Consider the following 17,633-nt stretch of genomic DNA (forward strand, 5'->3'; position numbering starts at 1 on the left):
CAATGTAGGATTAGCCAAGAGGGCCTATTTAGGTACAGAAATGCCTACTATTTTAATTTTTGTCCATGCATCTCTATTTACTTCAAGCTTCTAGTAAAGGTCTCCGTTTCCACACTCTCCCCTCCACATTTCTATTCAACTTTTAAAATGCAGTTTTTTTTCAAGTCATTTTCCCCATATTTTCTCTAGTATCTCTATGCCACTTAACTAAATTTTCCTTTGTTCATAATTTGTTAGAACAAATATTTACTGAGCATCTACTATGAGCCAGATGTATGTTAGATGCTTACTGGAAACACAACCATAAATAAGACAGACGTGTAGCTGCTCTTACAGTCTACATTACAACAGAAAGACCAAATGCATGATTAGATACACAGACAGATAAAGCAGTCAAATGAGCAAAATAAGTTTTAATAGTACACACAGGAAAAAAGGAGTTGAGATAGAGAATAACAAAGAGGGCTTGAACTGTGAACTGGGGACAGAGGAAGCTCTTCTGATAAAGTGACCTTGCAATGCAACATGTATAAAGGAGCTGACTACAAAAGTCGGTTTAGAATCAGGAAGAGGGGGCAGAGTTCTCAGCACAGGCCAAGAACTAAAGGCAGAAAAGAGTGTGGCCTCAGGGACTTGGAAGCCCAGAACATTTGGAAGATGCAAACAAGGGAGAGGGGAGCAGCTGACATTGAAAGGGAAGGGACCATCATGCAGCACACTGGACCTGGGTCAGCAAACTTCTGTAAAGGGGCAAGTAGTGAATGTCTTAGGCTTTGTGGGCCATAAGGTCTCTGCCACAGGATCCAAATCTACAGCTGTAGTACAGAGGCAGCCACTGACTACATCGTCAGATGAACGTGGCTGTGTTCCAATAAAACGGTATTTATGGATACTAAAATTGAATTTTATATAATGTAAATATCATGAAATAGTAAACATTTGAATTTTTCTTCTTGTAACTTAAAAACCATTCTTAGCTCATGGGCCATTAAAAAATAAACAGGATGGCAGGGTGGATTTGGTCGGGGGATGACAGTGTGCCATTCCCTACTATAGACCACTGAATTCTAAGCCATTTTATCAGAAGGATAAAGCTGATTTACGTGTTAAAGTGTTGCAAGTAGTTAGGCATAAGCCCGGCAGGAGAGGGCTCTACCACCCACCAGGAATGTCGCGTGATAGCTCAACAATGATCGCATTGCCCCTCTAAAAGTGATAAATTGGCAGCCAGAGCCAGGGAGAGGCCATTTCCTGACAGTCCACACCTGTTGCACCAAAGTGTTAACTGAATGCAGACGCCAGGGAGAGGCCATTTCCCGGGCATGCACATTGAGACAAAATGGTGGAGAAATGGGAAGAAAACCTCGGATGGGCACCCATTACCACTTCCTAAACAAACTGCCTGCACTCAGTTCCCGCGCTGTGCGTGCGGGCAGCCCACCCTCAGGGAAGAACTGTGGGAAAGGGCGAGCCTATAAATCCCAGGATCAAGGTTAAACATCAACTGTGACCTCCGTGCCTGCTTGGGACTCTTCCAAGCGTACTTTCCTTTCTTTCTGTTCTGAAGCCTTTTAAATAAACTTCTGCTCCTGCCTGCTCTGACACTTGCTTTGGTCTCTTCCTCTGCCTTATGCCCCTCCGTGGAATTCTTTCTTCTGAGGAGGTAAGAACTGAAGTTGCTACAAACCCATACGGATTTGCTGCCAGTAACTTGGATACCTTCCACCGGTAACAAAAGGGGTTACATTTACTGATGTATAAGAAACAAAATGAAACAGACAGGCAGGAGGCTGCTACAGTAATTGAAGCAAGACATGATAGTTGTCTGGACTGTGAGTAACAGCAGAGATAAAGACCTATGAGAGATCTATTTTGAGATAAAAATCAATAAGCCATTTCAATGGACTCCATAAGAAGACGAGATAGAGAAAACAAGGATGGCTGCCTGATATTGAGTCTTCCCCATTCCCTCCCCGAAAAAAAAGCAGAAAAAAAAAACTTAAATAAAAGACACATATGACCTACATTCTCACCGATATGGAGATAACAGCGCAAATTCAGATGACCTGTAAGTAGAAAAATAATCCAAATTCCAACACAGTTGCAAGTCTGTGGATGCAGAAAGTCGGGGAGAATAGGCTTACGACTCCATAAAAAGTAGCACAGCCTGGAGGACTTACACGAAGCACAGGTAACAGAAGTCTCAGAAAGAGGACGCCCAGCACAACTGCCACAACGCAGAACCCATGCAGCTCACAGTACCCGCTCCAGGGAAGTGGCCTGAAATGGAGCAAGACTAGGACAGGCAGACCCTGAAAAGCATCAGTTCTGGGGGGAGTAGCAGCCCTTGCACCAACGGCAGTGAAAAAAAGAAGAAACTAAGAGAAAAGCATTTAAGGATCCTACAGAAACAAAAGGCAAACGAGATACACGAGCCCCTCTCTTCTCCCTCCATCACAAGCATCACCTATAAAAGAAACTATGCAAGACAGCAGAACTGACAGAAGAGGATGCTCTGGCCACATACCCAGCCTATACAATGAATGGAAATAGACAGAAAAGACTACATCCATTTTAAAAATCTCTTTTAAAAAAAACAAAGAAAAAGTAAATCATTTCAGCTGAGGAAAATCCATCACACCCCCTAAAATAAAAGCAAACACAAAACTGAAGAATATAACAAAACCCTTGAACTTGAATCAAATATTGTCAGCTGGGTGCAGTAGCTCACACCAGTAATCCCAGCACTTTGAGAGGCTGGAGTGAGTGGATCACTTGAGCCCAGCCTGGGCTACATAGTGAGATCCCATCTCTATAAAAAAAATTATTTAAGGCCGGGCGTGGTGGCTCACGCCTATAATCCCAGCACTTTGGGAGGCCAAGGCAGGTGGATCATGAGGTCAGGAGATCAAGACCATCCCGGCTAACACAGTAAAACCCCATCTCTACTAAAAATACAAAAAAAAAACACATTAGCCGGTCATGGTGGTGGGCACCTGTAGTTCCAGCTACTCGGGAGGCTGAAGCAGGAGAATGGCATGAACCCGGGAGGCGGAGCTTGCAGTGAGCCGAGATTATGCCACTGCACTAGACCACAGAGCGAGACTCCATCTCAAAAAGAAAAAAGAAAAAAAAAATTTTAATGGCTGGGCATGGTGGCACATGTCTACGGTCCCAGTCACTTGGGAAGGCTGGGGTGAGAGGACTGATTGAGCCTTAGAGGTCTAGGCTGCAGTGAGCTGCAACTGAGTCACTGCATTCTAGCCTGGGCAACAGAGCAAGACCCTGTCTCCAAAAACCCAAAAACAGAGCAATGCCCTGTCTTCAAAAAAACAAAAACAAATACTGTCAAATGAGTATTTGGGGTAAAAATGTGTGTGTGTGTGTGTGTGTGTGTGTGTGTGTCTGTGTCAGTGTAAGTGTGTGTGTCTGTATAAAAATATGTATGTGTGTGTGTGTATATATATAAAAGGGTCAAAGTCAAAGTGGCTGAAATAAAAGATAGCTAAGCAGGCCCAATGTAAACATTATTGGAGTCCCAGAAGAAAAGCAAAACAATGAAACAGAATATTTGAATCTATAATCCAAGAAACTTTTGCAGAAATATAGACCTGAATCTGTTGAAAAGGCCAAGCCAGAACTGGAATGATCAATCCAAAACATATTACAGTAAAGCTATGAGTCTTAAAAAAAAAAATCCTGGCCAGGCACTGTGGCTCACGCCTATAATCCCAGTACTTTGGGAGGCTGAGGTGGGCAGATCACGAGGTCAGAAGATCGAGACCATCCTGGCCAACATGGTAAAACCCCGTCTCCACTAAAAATACAAAAATTAGCTGGGCGTGGTGGCACGTGCCTGTGATCCCAGCTACTCGGGAGGCTGAGGCAGGAGAATCGCTGAACCAGGGAGTCGGAGGTTGCAGAGAGCACAGATCGCGACACTGCACTCCAGCCTGGCAACAGAGCAAGACTCTGCCTCAAAAAAATAAAAAATATAATCAAATAAAAAATATCCTTAAGGAGTCTCCAGGCAAAAAGATCAAATAATTTTGAAGGGAAGAAGAATTAGACTGGCATCAGATGCTTCAAAAATAACATACTGTGTTCCATTTCTGTTTATTCCTAACAAACCAACATACAAATACAGGTGAACTATCAGCTATACGTCCTGGAAATACAGGAAAAATAAAACAAACCAATGATGTGAGAGCTTTGAAAGCTGGAGGGAAAAAAAAGAAAAAGAAAGAAGAGACAAATTTTAAAAGGAAGCAAAAGACTCTGGGCATCACCACATTTTCTGTCTGTCCCCTAAAGGCAGCCACAGTCTCTGTGGGAGGTGGTGTGGCGCAGCAGGCACTCAAGCAGAAGCTCCGGCCTCCTTTCTCGCTGAAGAGACCAGACGAAGGAGACTGGGCACCTACGGCCACCAGAGAAATGAGGTAAGGACTCAGGAAGTAAGAGAACCAGAGGAGAAACCCCAAGTTCTGAGTATGGAAGTTCAAGTCTCTGGCTGACCCCTGAACAACATGTGTTTGAGGCAAACAAATCAGCTTGCACCTGAGGCTCAACGAGCCCATCTAAGCAACTGCCCACATAATGACAGTGTGCATTTAACTTTAATGACAAGTCAACTGCTTGCTAAAACAAAAACGTCATGCTCTTTGCGACAATACAAAAGAATCCAGAGTCTACACAGTATTTACAATGTGCAAAATACAAGCTCAAATTATTTGCCATACGAAGAGCCAGAAAAATGTGACACGCTATCAAAGAGAAACAAAAACAAAACAGATGGCAACCTCAAAATTATCAGACAAGGTCATTAAGACGACTAGTTATAACTATACTCATCAAGGTAATAGAAAATACATTCATAACAAAAGGCAGGAAAAGCAAAGATGAGAAATCTCACATGAAAACGAAATTTTAAAAATGTATACAAAAACCAAGTAGACGAAAAACAATCAAAAATATCTGAAATAAAGGTACTAAGTAGCAGAATGGATTTGATGGAGAAAAACATCAATGAACTTGAAAACAAATCAATCTGGGAAGAAAAAAAAATGACAACAATAATGAACAAGAAGGAGAGCACTATGGACAAATGCAAACATTTAAAAGGTATATTATGTAGAAAGGATTGGCAAACTACCTGGCTTACTGCCAGACTTGTAAGTAAAGTTTGCTGTCACACAGACACAGGCATTTGTTTACTTATTTTCTATTACTCCTTTCACACCACAAGAAAGCTGAGCTGTTGAGACCACATGGCCCGCAAAGCCTAAAATATTTACTATCTGTCCCTTTACAGAAAACTTTAGCAATCCCTGGTATACAGCTAATTCGAAAAAGATATACAGCTAATCAGAAAAAATGAGGAGGAAATGCAGCAGAAAAGATAGATGAAGAAATAATGGCCAAAAATGAATTATATGTGGAAACACAGATAAGTACACATTCAACAAGTTCTGTAAAATCTAAACAAAATAAATGTTATAAAACCATATCCAGACACTTAAATTTCTGAAAGTGAAAGATAATGAGAAAATATTGACAAAAGCCAGAGAAGGGCACCTTACTCTTTTTTTTTCCCCCACTCTTGTCGCCCAGGCTGAAGTGCAATGGCGTGGTCTTAGCTCACTGCAACCTCCGTCTCCCAGGTTCAAGTGATTCTCCTGTCTCAACCTCCAGAGTAGCTGGGACTGCAGGCACATGCCACCACACCTGGCTAATTTTTGTATTTTTAATAGAGATAGGGTTTCACCATATTGATCAGGCTGGTCTCAAACTCCTGACCTCAGGTGATCCAGCCCCCTCGGCCTCCCAAAGTGCTGGAATTACAGGTGTGAGCCACCGCACTCGTCCTGTTCCAACAATTAAAAAGGAAAGATGACAACATACATAACATGATCAAGTAGGATTTATCCTAGGACTGCAAGGTTGGTTCACCATACAAAACCCTTCATTACACCACATTAATACAATGAAGGACAAAAATCACACGATGATCAATCATGCAGAAAAACATTTGACAACAATATCTAACTTTCTTTAATAATAACAAACAAACAAACAACCTGGAATAGAAGGGAATGTCTTCAGCCTGATAAAGGACATTTACACAAACCACAGTTACCATCATACTAAATAATGAAATACTGAAAGCTTTTCTCCAAAGATAAGCAACAAGATAAGGATGTCCATTCTCACCACTTCTATTCAACACTGTGCTGGACGTTCTGGCCAGAACAAATAGGTAAAATAAAATAAAATAAAATAAAATAAAATAAAATAAAATAAAATGCAGCCAGACTAGAAATGAAGAAGTAAATCTCTCTCTATTTACAAAATTATACAACATTGCATATAGAAAATCCTAAGGAACCCACAAATACAATTTAGAATAAACAAGTTCAGCAAATTTGCAGGGTATAAGATCAATATACAAAAATCACCTGCATTTCTATACACTAACAGCTAACAACGTAAAAAAATTAAGAACAAAAAAGTTAGGAATAAATTTAACCTAAGAGGTATAAAACTTGTACACTGAAAACTAGAAAGTATCACTGAAGGAAATTTGAGATGTGAAAAAGAAACACATCCCATTTTCATGGACTAGAAGATTAAATATTATAAACACACCAACACTTCCCTAATTAGAGATTCAATACAATCCTGCCAAATCCCAGCTACCTTTTTTGTTTTTGAATAAACTGACAAGCTGATCATAAAATTCATATAGAAATGCAAGGAACCCAAACAAGACAGCCAAACAATCTTAGCAAGGAACCCAAATCAAAATAGCCAAACAATCTTGAAAATGAAAAACAAAGTTACAGGACTCATACTCCCCAATTTCAAAACTTACTACAAATTTACTGTAATCAAAACTGTGTGAGCCATGCACGGTGGCTCACGCCTGTCATCCTAGCACTTTGGGAGGCTGAGGCAGGTGGATCACCTGAGGTCAGAAGTTTGAGACCAGCCTGGCCAACATGACGAAATCTCATCTCTACTAAAAATACAAAAATTAGCCAGGCATGGTGGTGCGTGCCTGTAATCCCAACTACTCAGGAGGCTAAGGCAGGCGAATCACTTGAGCCCAAGAGGCAAAGGTTGAGATGAATCCCAGCTACTTGGGAGGCTGAGGCATAAGAACGACTTGAGCCTAGGAGGCAGAGGCTGCAGTGACCCAAGATCTAGCCACTGCACTCCAGCCTGAATGACAGAGCAAGACTTGGTGTCAAGAAAAAAAAAAAAGAAGATACCAACCCTGTGGACACCTTGATATTGGACTTCCGGCCTCCAGATTGTGAGAAAGTCCATTTCTATTGTTCAAGCTACCCAGTCTGTGGTCTTTTGTTACAGCAGCGCTGGCTGACTAACACAATCTGCTTCATCACATTCCCTCTTGTTTCCTAAGTCTGCCTTGCATACCCAGCTTCAGGACCTGCAGGCTCCTTCTCCCCCTAGGCAGAGTTAGGTATTACAGTACGCCCATGTTTGAACTGCAGACATTGAGGCTGGAGGATGTCAAATTACTTGGTGAGGTGAGGCAGAGAAAAGATGAAAATCAAACTTTATCTGGTTCTGTGATCTGTGCAAAATATCTCCACACATTTTAATACTAGATACTTAAGGAAAAAAAGTCAGAGAGAAGCTGCTTACTTTTCAACCCAGAGGACTGAAACGAGCTTTACACCTCTCTTTCGAGCTTTGTCCCAAGTGCTCTGGTAGCCATCTTTGAAGATAACGTGAGTTACTTGTTTGTTAAAAGTTTTTGAAACCTGTAGACAAAATGCAGAAAACAAAATGTACATTACTGTTCATTCACAACTTCTTAAGTACAACTGATCAAAAAACCTCTACCCCAGCAATTCTGTTTCTCAGAATCTGACAGAGAAACACTCGAAGGAATGCATAACACTGCTTAAAACATATCTGTTCCAGTTAGAATGGTGAATCATACACACAAGTTCATGTCTACTCCCTCTAAAAAACTCTCTGAAGTGTTACTGAAAGAATAAAGAGTTGGAGCCCTGCAAGGCTAAAGAGAACAGAAGAGAAAATGTGGCCATGAGAAGGCACCACATTTTTAGAAGATGGAAAGAGTCAGATGATAATGGACATTTCAGAAAAGCTTTCTACACCAAAAAAATAAAACCAAACGAAATTCAGAGGCAATAGAGAAAACAGAACACATATTTAACCAAAATTAAGAACACTTAATATCTTAAGATACTGTATTCATGGCCGGGCACGGTGGCTCATGCCTGTCATCCCAGCACTTTGGGAGGCCGAGGCGGGTGGATCACCTGAGGTCAGGAGTTCAGGATTTCGAGACCAGCCTAGCCAACCTGGTGAAACCCTGTCTGTACTAAAAATACAAAAATTATCTGGGCATGGTGGCGGGTGCCTATAATCTTAAATGTGTAAATACAAAGTAAGAAGGTATTAAAATCAGTGCAATCATTCAAAAAGTTGGAAAAATTCAGCTAATTAAAACCAAAGGAAACTGGGTGTGGTGGTTCACACCTGTAATCCCAGCACTTTGGGAGGCTGAGGCAGGTAGATCATGAAGTCAGAAATTTGAGACCAGCCTGGACAAATGGCAAAACCCTGTCTCTACTAAAAATACAAAAATTAGCCAGGCATGGTGGTTCGTGCCTGTAGTCCCAGCAACTCGGGAGGCTGAGGCAGGAGAATCACTTGAACCCGGAAGGTGGCGGTTGCAGTGAGCCAAGATTGCGCACCATTGCGCTCCAGCCTGGGTAACAGAGCAAGACTCCGTCTCAAAAAAAAAAAAAAAAAAAAAAAAAAAGAGAGAGATACTGTATTCATGCAACATGATCAGAAGATTATTTTTTAATAGGATCCTAAAGAGCTCTTGGAAATTAAGAAAAGATGACATAAGTAATAAAATTTTCTACAGAAGTATCAGTCAATGAAGTTGAGAAAAGCTCACTGGTAGTAGAACAAAAGAACTAGAAGACGGACACAACAGGAGACAAAAGGCAAGAACGTCAGGAGCTCAGACCAGGAGATCCAACAGCCAATCAACAGAAGTTAAAGAAATACAGAAATACACAAAATGGAGACAATATTATTAAAGATATAATCAAAGAAAAGTTTCTCAAACTAAAGGATATGCATTCTAGATCAAAAGAAACCCCACAAAGGCCCAGCACAAGAATGAAAACAGCACTAGACCAAGCTTATCACAGAATTCCAGCATGGCTGGCAAAAGGGAAAAATATTAAAAGAGTAGGTAATCAAGGTGAAGAGGACGGAGACACATCACATGCAAACAATGATAAGTGCCAGCTGAATCAGGCTTATCAACAGCAGTCTGGAAGTGAGAAAACAATGGGAAATACCTTCAAGGAAAAACAATATTTGTGCTAGCATTTTTAGTCAGCTAAAATATTAGTAAAAAAAAAAAACAGTATAATAAAGGCATGCTCAGACACTCATGGTGTCAAAAATGTTACCTTTTATGTATCCTTTCCAGAAGCAGAACTCATCTGCATAATTTTCTATAGCATTCAATTGTACTGAAGTAAATATATGTACACTGATTGGAAATATGAAGGCAAATACCAAAAGAAACAGATGATTTGAAAATAACTGTCTTTGAAAAATGGAAAAGGAAACGTACTGCAAAGGGTTGCTGGTTTCTCTTTGTGTTTATTGTGAATTTCACAGCACTGCCCATTAGTCTTTTTAAACAATAAATATGTATTGCTTTTATAACTCTCTCTCTCTCTCTCTCTCTCAGTCTCCACACCCCTACCAAGTCCATGGGAGCTATCAAGGCAGCTAAGAATTACCGGGCTGAGATTCTAGATTAAGACTGATACCTAGAGATGAGTCTAGCATTTGAGGCCATTTTCCCACAAGGCTTTTATCAAATTTAGCAAACACTGAACAGGACAAAAATTGAGAAGCCTCAAAGGGAGAAGGGGGTCTGATAAAACTCCTACACCTTGGGCTGAGACCCAAAGAGCTGCATCTAGATTAAGGGTGAATCAGAAGTTATAATGACCCTCACAGGCCTGTAGTCTAGTTTTAAATCATCTCGAATCCTGAAATTGGCTTAAGATAATCCTGGATTATGATACTACAAATATCCAAATCTGTTACGATGTTAACAACTGTTGAATCTACATTCACTATTCTTTCCCCAACTTTGCTTGCCAAGTTTTGAAATAAAAGGTGAAACCAAAAAGATCCAAAAGATCTAAGATCTTAATGCTACCCTCAAACCACCTTGTCAACTCACTTGTCTAATGGCTTTTTTCTCATTCACAATAACTCTTCCTCATCCCAGGTAAATGTTAGGCATGAGAACACGCAGACTCCCTCAGGTTCCTACATTCCGGTGTATCACAGCAGGCACTCCTGCAGTGCAGGCCCTGCTCCTATATTCGGATTCCTCTGCACTGACCTCTTACTCAAGACAGGCATTAGGGAGGTCAAACAAGGCTCTTAGGGTAAAAAAATTTAGTAGTACCCACTCTTTGCCTGGTGGTGAGTGCCTCTTAAGGTTCATATCCACGGCAGCTCTCTTGCCCCACCCCAACCTAGCCCTACCTTCGATAATCTTTTCTCCCATTTTTAATGGATCTCTTTCACTCAGCCTATCAGTCAGCCCCTCCCAAATGCCAGAAAAGGACATAAACAGACTTTTTTCATAGGTAAACTCCCTGTAAGAGTGTATTAGTTCCCCCTTATCCATGAGGGTTAAGTTCTGAGACATGCCCGCCCGCCCCCCACCCCTCCCAGTGGATGCCTGAGTCCTGAGCTAGTACTGAACCGGTTATATACTGTTTTTTCCTATACATACATATACAATGAAGTTTCATTTACAAATTAGGCACAGATTAACAATAATAACAAAATAGGGTAATTGTAACAATGTATTGTAATAAAAATTACACTGTGGCTGTAACTTTGGCAGTTTGATGTGACTGCAACACTAGCATAGTTCTTCACAATTTCAAGATTAGAAGATTTGTTCTCACTGTAGATCTTAGCAACTTTAGCATATAATTTTTTTCCTTTCCTTAAAGTGGAGAACTTTCACCTTTTCATTTAAAGCACCTTAAGGCTTCTCTGGCATATCTGAATAGCCAGCATCACCACTCTTGCACTTTAAGGCTGAAAATTAGGTCTGCCAAATTTAATCTGCCTTGCTCGCTTTTGGTCACTTGCTTTTTATAATTTATTTATTTATTCCTATATAGCTGCAAGTCATGCTGCTAAATGCTATAACAACCTTCACTGGCTTCCTTATAACACTTCTGGTGGATATGTCACCATGGTAACCGTTGCTTAAGTTACTTTTCAGGAACTTGGGGCAGCACCTCTACAGTTCAAACAGGCTGCAACCACCAACTCTTCAACCAGGCCTGTGCAAATGCCCAGGAAGTGACCTTTTGACAGGAGGCCAAAATCTTCACCATCGGATCCTACTAGTGACTGCTTGGGTTTTTTTGGTTTTTGGAGACAGAGTCTTACTCTGTCGCCCAGGCTGGAGTGCACTGGTGCAATCTCAGCTCAAAGCAACCTCCGCCTCCCAGGTTCAAACGATTCTCCCGCCTCAGCCTCCCAAATAGCTGAGACTACGGTGTGTGCCACCACACCCAGCTAATTTTTTTGTATTTTTAGTAGAGATGGGGCTTCACTATGTTCGCCAGGCTGGTCTCGAACTGCTAACCTCAGGTGATCCACCCGCCTCAGCCTCCTAATAACGCCTGTTTTCTAAACATGCATCCCATGAACCCCAGCTACGCTTGTGCAGATCAAGTACTCCATTTTTCCCCACTGCTTAGATCACCCCACTTCCCTAACTGATAAATATCCCTAAGCCTTCTCTTTGGGAATGAAGATTTGAGTACTCTTCTGCCTCCTAGCTGCGCTTCTCTGTGAATGAATCTTTTCTCTTTTGTAAAACCCGTCATCACAGTGATTGGTTTAGTGTGTGTGGGCAAAAGATACCTATTCGGTATCAAGGACATTATTAAGTCAAATAAAGCTACTTGAACACAAGCACTATGTGATAGTAAATCTGATAACACAGATGGCTATACTGAGAAACCTTGAATAAGGCAAACTGTTTGCTATCTCCATTTCCTCATATCTCAATGATTCCTGCCCATTTCACTGAAAACTGCACTAACTTCGCAATGACCTTATAGTGTTCAAATCCAAAGTACATTTGCCCATCCTATCTTTCTTGAACTATCTGTAGTTTTTAAAAATTCTGTCTTTAAAATTACTCCCTCTGAGCTCTGAAAGGCAATTAAAAAACTACTCCTGGTCAGGCTCGATGGCTCACACCTATAATCCCAGTACTTTGGGAGGCTGAGGTGGGCAGATCACGAGATCAGGAGATCGAGACCATCCTGGCCAACATGGTGAAACCCTGTCTTTACTAAAAATACAAAAAAAAAAAAAAAAAAAAAATTAGCGAGGCATGGTAGTGTGTGCCTGTAGTCCCAGATACTTGGGAGGCTGAGGCAGGAGAATCACTTGAACCCAGGAGGCAGAGGTTGCAGTGAGCTGAGATCATGTCACTGCACTCCAGCCTGGCAAGAGAGCAAGAGACTCTATCACAAAAAAAAAAAAAAAAAAAAAAATTACTCCCTCCTTTGACTTCCACACTTGCTTTTCTCCTTCTCCTGGCATTCTTCTCTCCCTCTGTCACTGGGTCCCTGCTCCCATCGCCTGTCCTTGAATACTGAACAATGCTCCTCCCATCACCACTCTTCATCCTAACCATGCCCGACATGGGACGACGTCCACACCTGTGACTTTACACGACCCCTATGGTCCTGACCCCCCAAATCATCATCTCTAGCCTTGAACACTCCAAGTTCCAGACTTGTATATCCAAATGTCTAATAGATATTTTCAATATGCCCAAGTTTACAACTTTTCCCTTAGAAACCTGTTCCTTTTCCTATATTCCTCACTTTGCTTAATAGCACTATGCATCTAAGTAACCAGTGTAAGAATCCAGCGTTTCATCCTAGGTTCCTCCTACTCACTCAATGCCCACAGGCCCAACTGTTCTGTTAAGTCCTACTGTTCTAAATTCTTCACAGTTTGGCTCTTTTTTCTCCCACCACTTACCCATTGCTTTGTCTGTATTCTAAGTAATAACTCCCAAAATAAGAAAATGCAAATGTAACCTTTTACCTATCAGAAGACTGTCATATGAATCAACAGCAAAATAAATGTCTTACCTTTGCTCCCATATCCACAAGCTGTGTTGTAAATGTCTTTGAATAATTTTCCGTTCCATTGGATGACCACACTTCAACATAGGCCACTACATCTGAAAACAAGATATGAACATGAAATAAACATTTGTAATTCCAGCATCCTCTGCCCAATAGATTTTGTTCTATTTATATTTAAGAGTAAACCGAGGCCAGCACGGTGGCTCATGCCTGTAATCCCAGCACTTTGGGAGGCGGAGGCAGGTGGATCCACGAAGTCAGGGATTTGAGACCAGCTAGGCCAACATGGTGAAAACTCGTCTCTACTAAAAGATACAAAATATTAGCTGGGAATGATGGCGGGCGCCTGTAATCCCAGCTACTGGAAGGCTGAGGCAGGAGAATCACTAGAACTCAGGAGGTGGAAGTTGCTGTGAGCCGAGATTACACCACTGCACTCCAGCCTGGGTGACAGGGCGAGACTCTGTCTCAAAAAATAAAAAAGTAAAAAAAAAAAAAAGAGTAAACCAAAAATTTATTCTACTGGCCAGGTGTGGTGGCTCATGCTGTAATTCCAGCACTTTGGAAGGCCAAGGCAGTGGGATCACTTGGGTGCAGGAGTTTGAGACCAGCCTGGGCAACATAGTGAAACCCTGTCTCTACAATTTTTTTTTTTTTTTTTTTAAATTAGCCAGGAATGCTGGCAAGTGGCTGTAGTCCCAGCTACTGGGTGGGAAATGGGGTGGGGAGGGTGGAGAAGCTGAGGTGGGAGAATTCCTCAAGCCCAGGAGGTAGAAGCTGAGTTATGATCGCACCATTGCACTCCTTGCCTCAAAAGTACGAAAAGTAGATTAAGTTTATTCTACTGGCTAAGCAAAGTAGCTCATGCCTGTAATCCCAGCACTTTGGAAGGTGGAGGCAGGAGGATGGCTTGAGGCTGGGAATTCAAGACCAGCCTAGGCAACATAGTGACACCCTGGCTCTACAAAAAAATAATAAATTAAAAAATGAAAATAAAAATAACCAGGCATGGTAGTGCCTGTAGTCCCAAGTTACTTAGGAGGCTGAAGCAGAATTGCTTGAGCTATTATGTGATGTCACTGCACTCCAGCCTGGGCAACACAGTAAAACTCTGTCTCATAAATAAATTTCTACTAAAAGCCTTTTCAAAATAGCTTCAGTGGAATTTATTAAAATTTTAAGCAAAGAACAACTGTACTCATACAATACATGACAGTTTACATTCCTAAAATTAGATGCTTTCCCCAAATTCTTAGGCTTAGTTTTTCTAGTGCAGAAGTCTGTTTTCTGTGAAGGGACAGATGGTAAATATTTTAGGCTTGGTGGCCAATAGAGTATTTGTCACAACTACTCAACTTCATGGTTGTGGCACAAACATAACCATAGGTAATATATTAATGGGCCAGCCTGTGCTCCAATAAAACTTTATTTATGGAAAAGAAAACGTGAATGTGATATAATTTTTTCATTTGTCCTTTTTTAAAAATCACTTAAAAATGTAAAAGACATTCTTAGCTTGTAGACCCTACAAACACAGGCAGCAGGCCAGATATGGCCTGGGGGCCATAGTCTGTGGACCCCTGTTCTAGTGGATATCCTCTTCTTAAAACCTGATGGTTAAAAGAATTTTCCAGGTGTGCCATTGGTCAATGATTGCGGGTAACGCTAAAGGAAAACCAGGTTAATTTAACAAAATACTAACATTAGAAAAATAGCCGCATCTGATTACAGAGTTTGTATAAAGCCTTTAGTCTTTTCTTTTGGCTATGTTTTATGACTCCAGGCCCCACAATACAGGCCCCTTTTTTTTCCCACGGCCAAACTCTACAAGACAGGTGTCCTCTATTCCCCGCTCCTGGGCTCTTCCAGGTGCACAGCGGGCGGGACTGGGTGCGGTATCATATACTGGTTGGGACAGCAGCCCTGGTCTAAGGCTCTGTCAGCACTGAATAGCCACACACCGGGGGACAGGCACCTAAACGCCCCATGCCTTAGTTTCCACCTGTAATACGAGGTAAGAGAGTTGATACAGCGGTTAAAAAATCAGACAATACCACACCAGCCTAAGCACAGCGCCTGGCACACGAGGACTCCGCAGTAAAAGGCGGCTCCTATTATTGGAACAATTAGCATAGAAACTCCAGGTGGGCCTCAGAGGGGGTAGAGCAGGACCGGACCCAGGAGGACCCCACACCAACTTCCGAAGGGCAGGACTCTGACTGCCTATTAGCTCCGGGACCAGGGACTAAGGCAGCAGGGGTGAGAGCAGGTGGGGTAAGGGCAGGTGGGGGGGGGCGGGATCTGGGCGACAGGCAGCATGGGGGAGAGAGCAGGCAGCGGGGGATTGAGGTGGACTAGCAGCACGGGGGAGGCAACAGGCAGCCGGGTGTTTTGGGGAAACAGGGAGCATACGGCAGGAAGCAGGCAGTCGGTGGTTTGGGGAGACACGGAGCACGGGAGGGGAAGCAGGCAGCCGGGGGTTTTGGTGGGACAGGCAGCGGGGGAGGCAGGGGGAGGCAGGAGGCGGCAGGGGATCTGGGAGGGGACAGGCAGCGAGGGAGGGGCGAGCGGGGCTGCTCCCAGGGGAACCCCCCCGAGTGCGCCCGCCACCAGGGGTGCCAGTCCTCAAATTCCCCCGCGGCTGGCGCAGGAAGCAGGAAGTCCCTCACCTTTCAGGATGGGGGCCGCCATGACAGACGGCGGGATCCGGCGGGCTGGACGGTGCGGTGCTGGAGACCCTGGCGGCGCAGGCGGGCACTGGGCATGCGCGGGGCGAGCGCGCCGCCCTCATGGCGCTTGACGGATTCCGCGCTTCCGGGATTTGCCTGTAGCTGAGGCGGGAGGCGGGAGGCGGGAGGCGGGAGGCGGGAGGCTGTAGGGAGTTGAGACCCCGGGGAGGGGGCCGGATAATGCCTCGCCGCGCCCCCGGCTGCGGGGCCGTGGTTTTTTCTCTCCTCCTGGGAGTAACGAGCACGACGGCCCCTCACCCCTGAATTAGCCTTCTATTTCCATTTGCGACTTAGAAGCTTCCCGGCGCCTCATCTGTGCTCACCTGAGTTGAGGATCAGGAATGGGAGGGGGCACAGTCATTGCCTCGCGGGCGGGGCGGGACCCCCGCGGATGGCTTTGTGCGAACTTTCGGCACCGTTATCCCCCCGCCGCCAGCCCTACACCACCTGGGGCCGGCGCGCCACGTTCCTGTTCGGGGCCCGACCCACCACGTTACTGCTCCTGGGACCCGGACCGCCGATCCCGGGGATGGGGGACTCCAAGACTCAGACCCCACAGGGGAGACCCCGAGACCTCAGACCCCACGCGAGGACCCCGAGGCTTCAGACCCCCACAGGCTGATCCTGAGATCTCAGACCCCCGCAGGAGGATCTCGAGAGCTCAGGTCCCCAGTGGGGGAGTGAATGAGACTTCGGATCCCTGAGGCAGCAAATCCCTGTGGGGCATCCCAGGACTCAGATCACCGCGGGGTGACCCCAGACCTCACCTTCAGGCAACCCCCAGGCCGCCGATCGGCCGGGCACTACCCACTACCCCGGCGACCCCCCTGGAGCTCAAAGGCTTGGCCCTCCAGCTCCTCTGCCCTGCCTGCTCCCAGGCTCAAAACTCCCGCGCACGGATCCCCGGCCTGGAAGCAACCAGGTTCACGGGAGGTTACCTGACTGGTCCAAGGTGATACAGCTGGTAGCTGTTGAAGATGTTGGTACTGAAACTCATGTACTTTTAGTTCTTTCTATTGAATCTAGAGGTAGAATATATGTACAAGAATATCAACTACCATCTACTCAGGTCCCTGTTTCATCTGTTTATTCATTCACTCAGCGGTTAATAGGATCCAGTGAGCCCTCTGTGGTTCTGAAGGATTGCCTTGAATATATGCAGCCTCAAAAAACCCACTTCCTAGGCTCAGTCTTTGATCAATATTTATCATTATCACAAGTTATTGCTCTAATAAGCTCTACTCCGGAGACATGGTGTTATGGTTTACTGGGGAGTGTGAGTTCTGGTCATCATTGAAGACTCACGTACTTTTACTGAGAAAGTGACATTGATCTCTGTAGATTTAGAATTAAATGATATGATGAAGTATATAAACCCATTACTTTTAGTCAAGGTGGTAAAAAAAAGTTTAGTATTTGATAGATTTTTCAGCTCCACTATCACAAATATTTTGTCCTAGGATTTCTTCTAGAAATATTACTGTTTTGGGTTGTATATTAGGTCTAGGATCTACTTTTTTTTTTTTTTTTCTCAGGCAGGGTCTCACTCTGTTGCCCAGGCTGGAATGTAGTGGTGTGATCACAGCTCACTGCAGCCTCAACCTCCTGGGCTCAAAGGATAAGATCTACTTTTAATTTTTGTATACGGTATGGG

General features: G+C 43.6%; 1 protein-coding gene across 5 annotated transcripts in view; it reads right to left on the reverse strand.

The window, feature by feature from the left end:
- LOC105464174 (microcephalin 1) overlaps positions 1–16,057 on the reverse strand; it is a 243,977-nt gene extending 227,920 nt beyond the window's left edge. For all 5 annotated transcript variants that reach the window (XM_011711841.2, XM_011711840.3, XM_071068667.1 and 2 more), the window contains exons 1-3: positions 15,920–16,057; positions 13,254–13,345; positions 7,672–7,790 (exon numbers count right to left, since the gene is read on the reverse strand). In XM_011711841.2, the coding sequence (XP_011710143.1) occupies positions 7,672–7,790; positions 13,254–13,345; positions 15,920–15,941 (233 nt within the window). In that variant the 5' untranslated portion in view covers positions 15,942–16,057. The remainder of the gene's footprint in view (positions 1–7,671; positions 7,791–13,253; positions 13,346–15,919) is intronic.
- Positions 16,058–17,633: the final 1,576 nt, after the last annotated feature.

This window comes from Macaca nemestrina, chromosome 8, assembly GCF_043159975.1.
Source record: "Macaca nemestrina isolate mMacNem1 chromosome 8, mMacNem.hap1, whole genome shotgun sequence".
In the NCBI taxonomy this organism is placed as follows: Eukaryota; Metazoa; Chordata; class Mammalia; order Primates; family Cercopithecidae; genus Macaca; species Macaca nemestrina.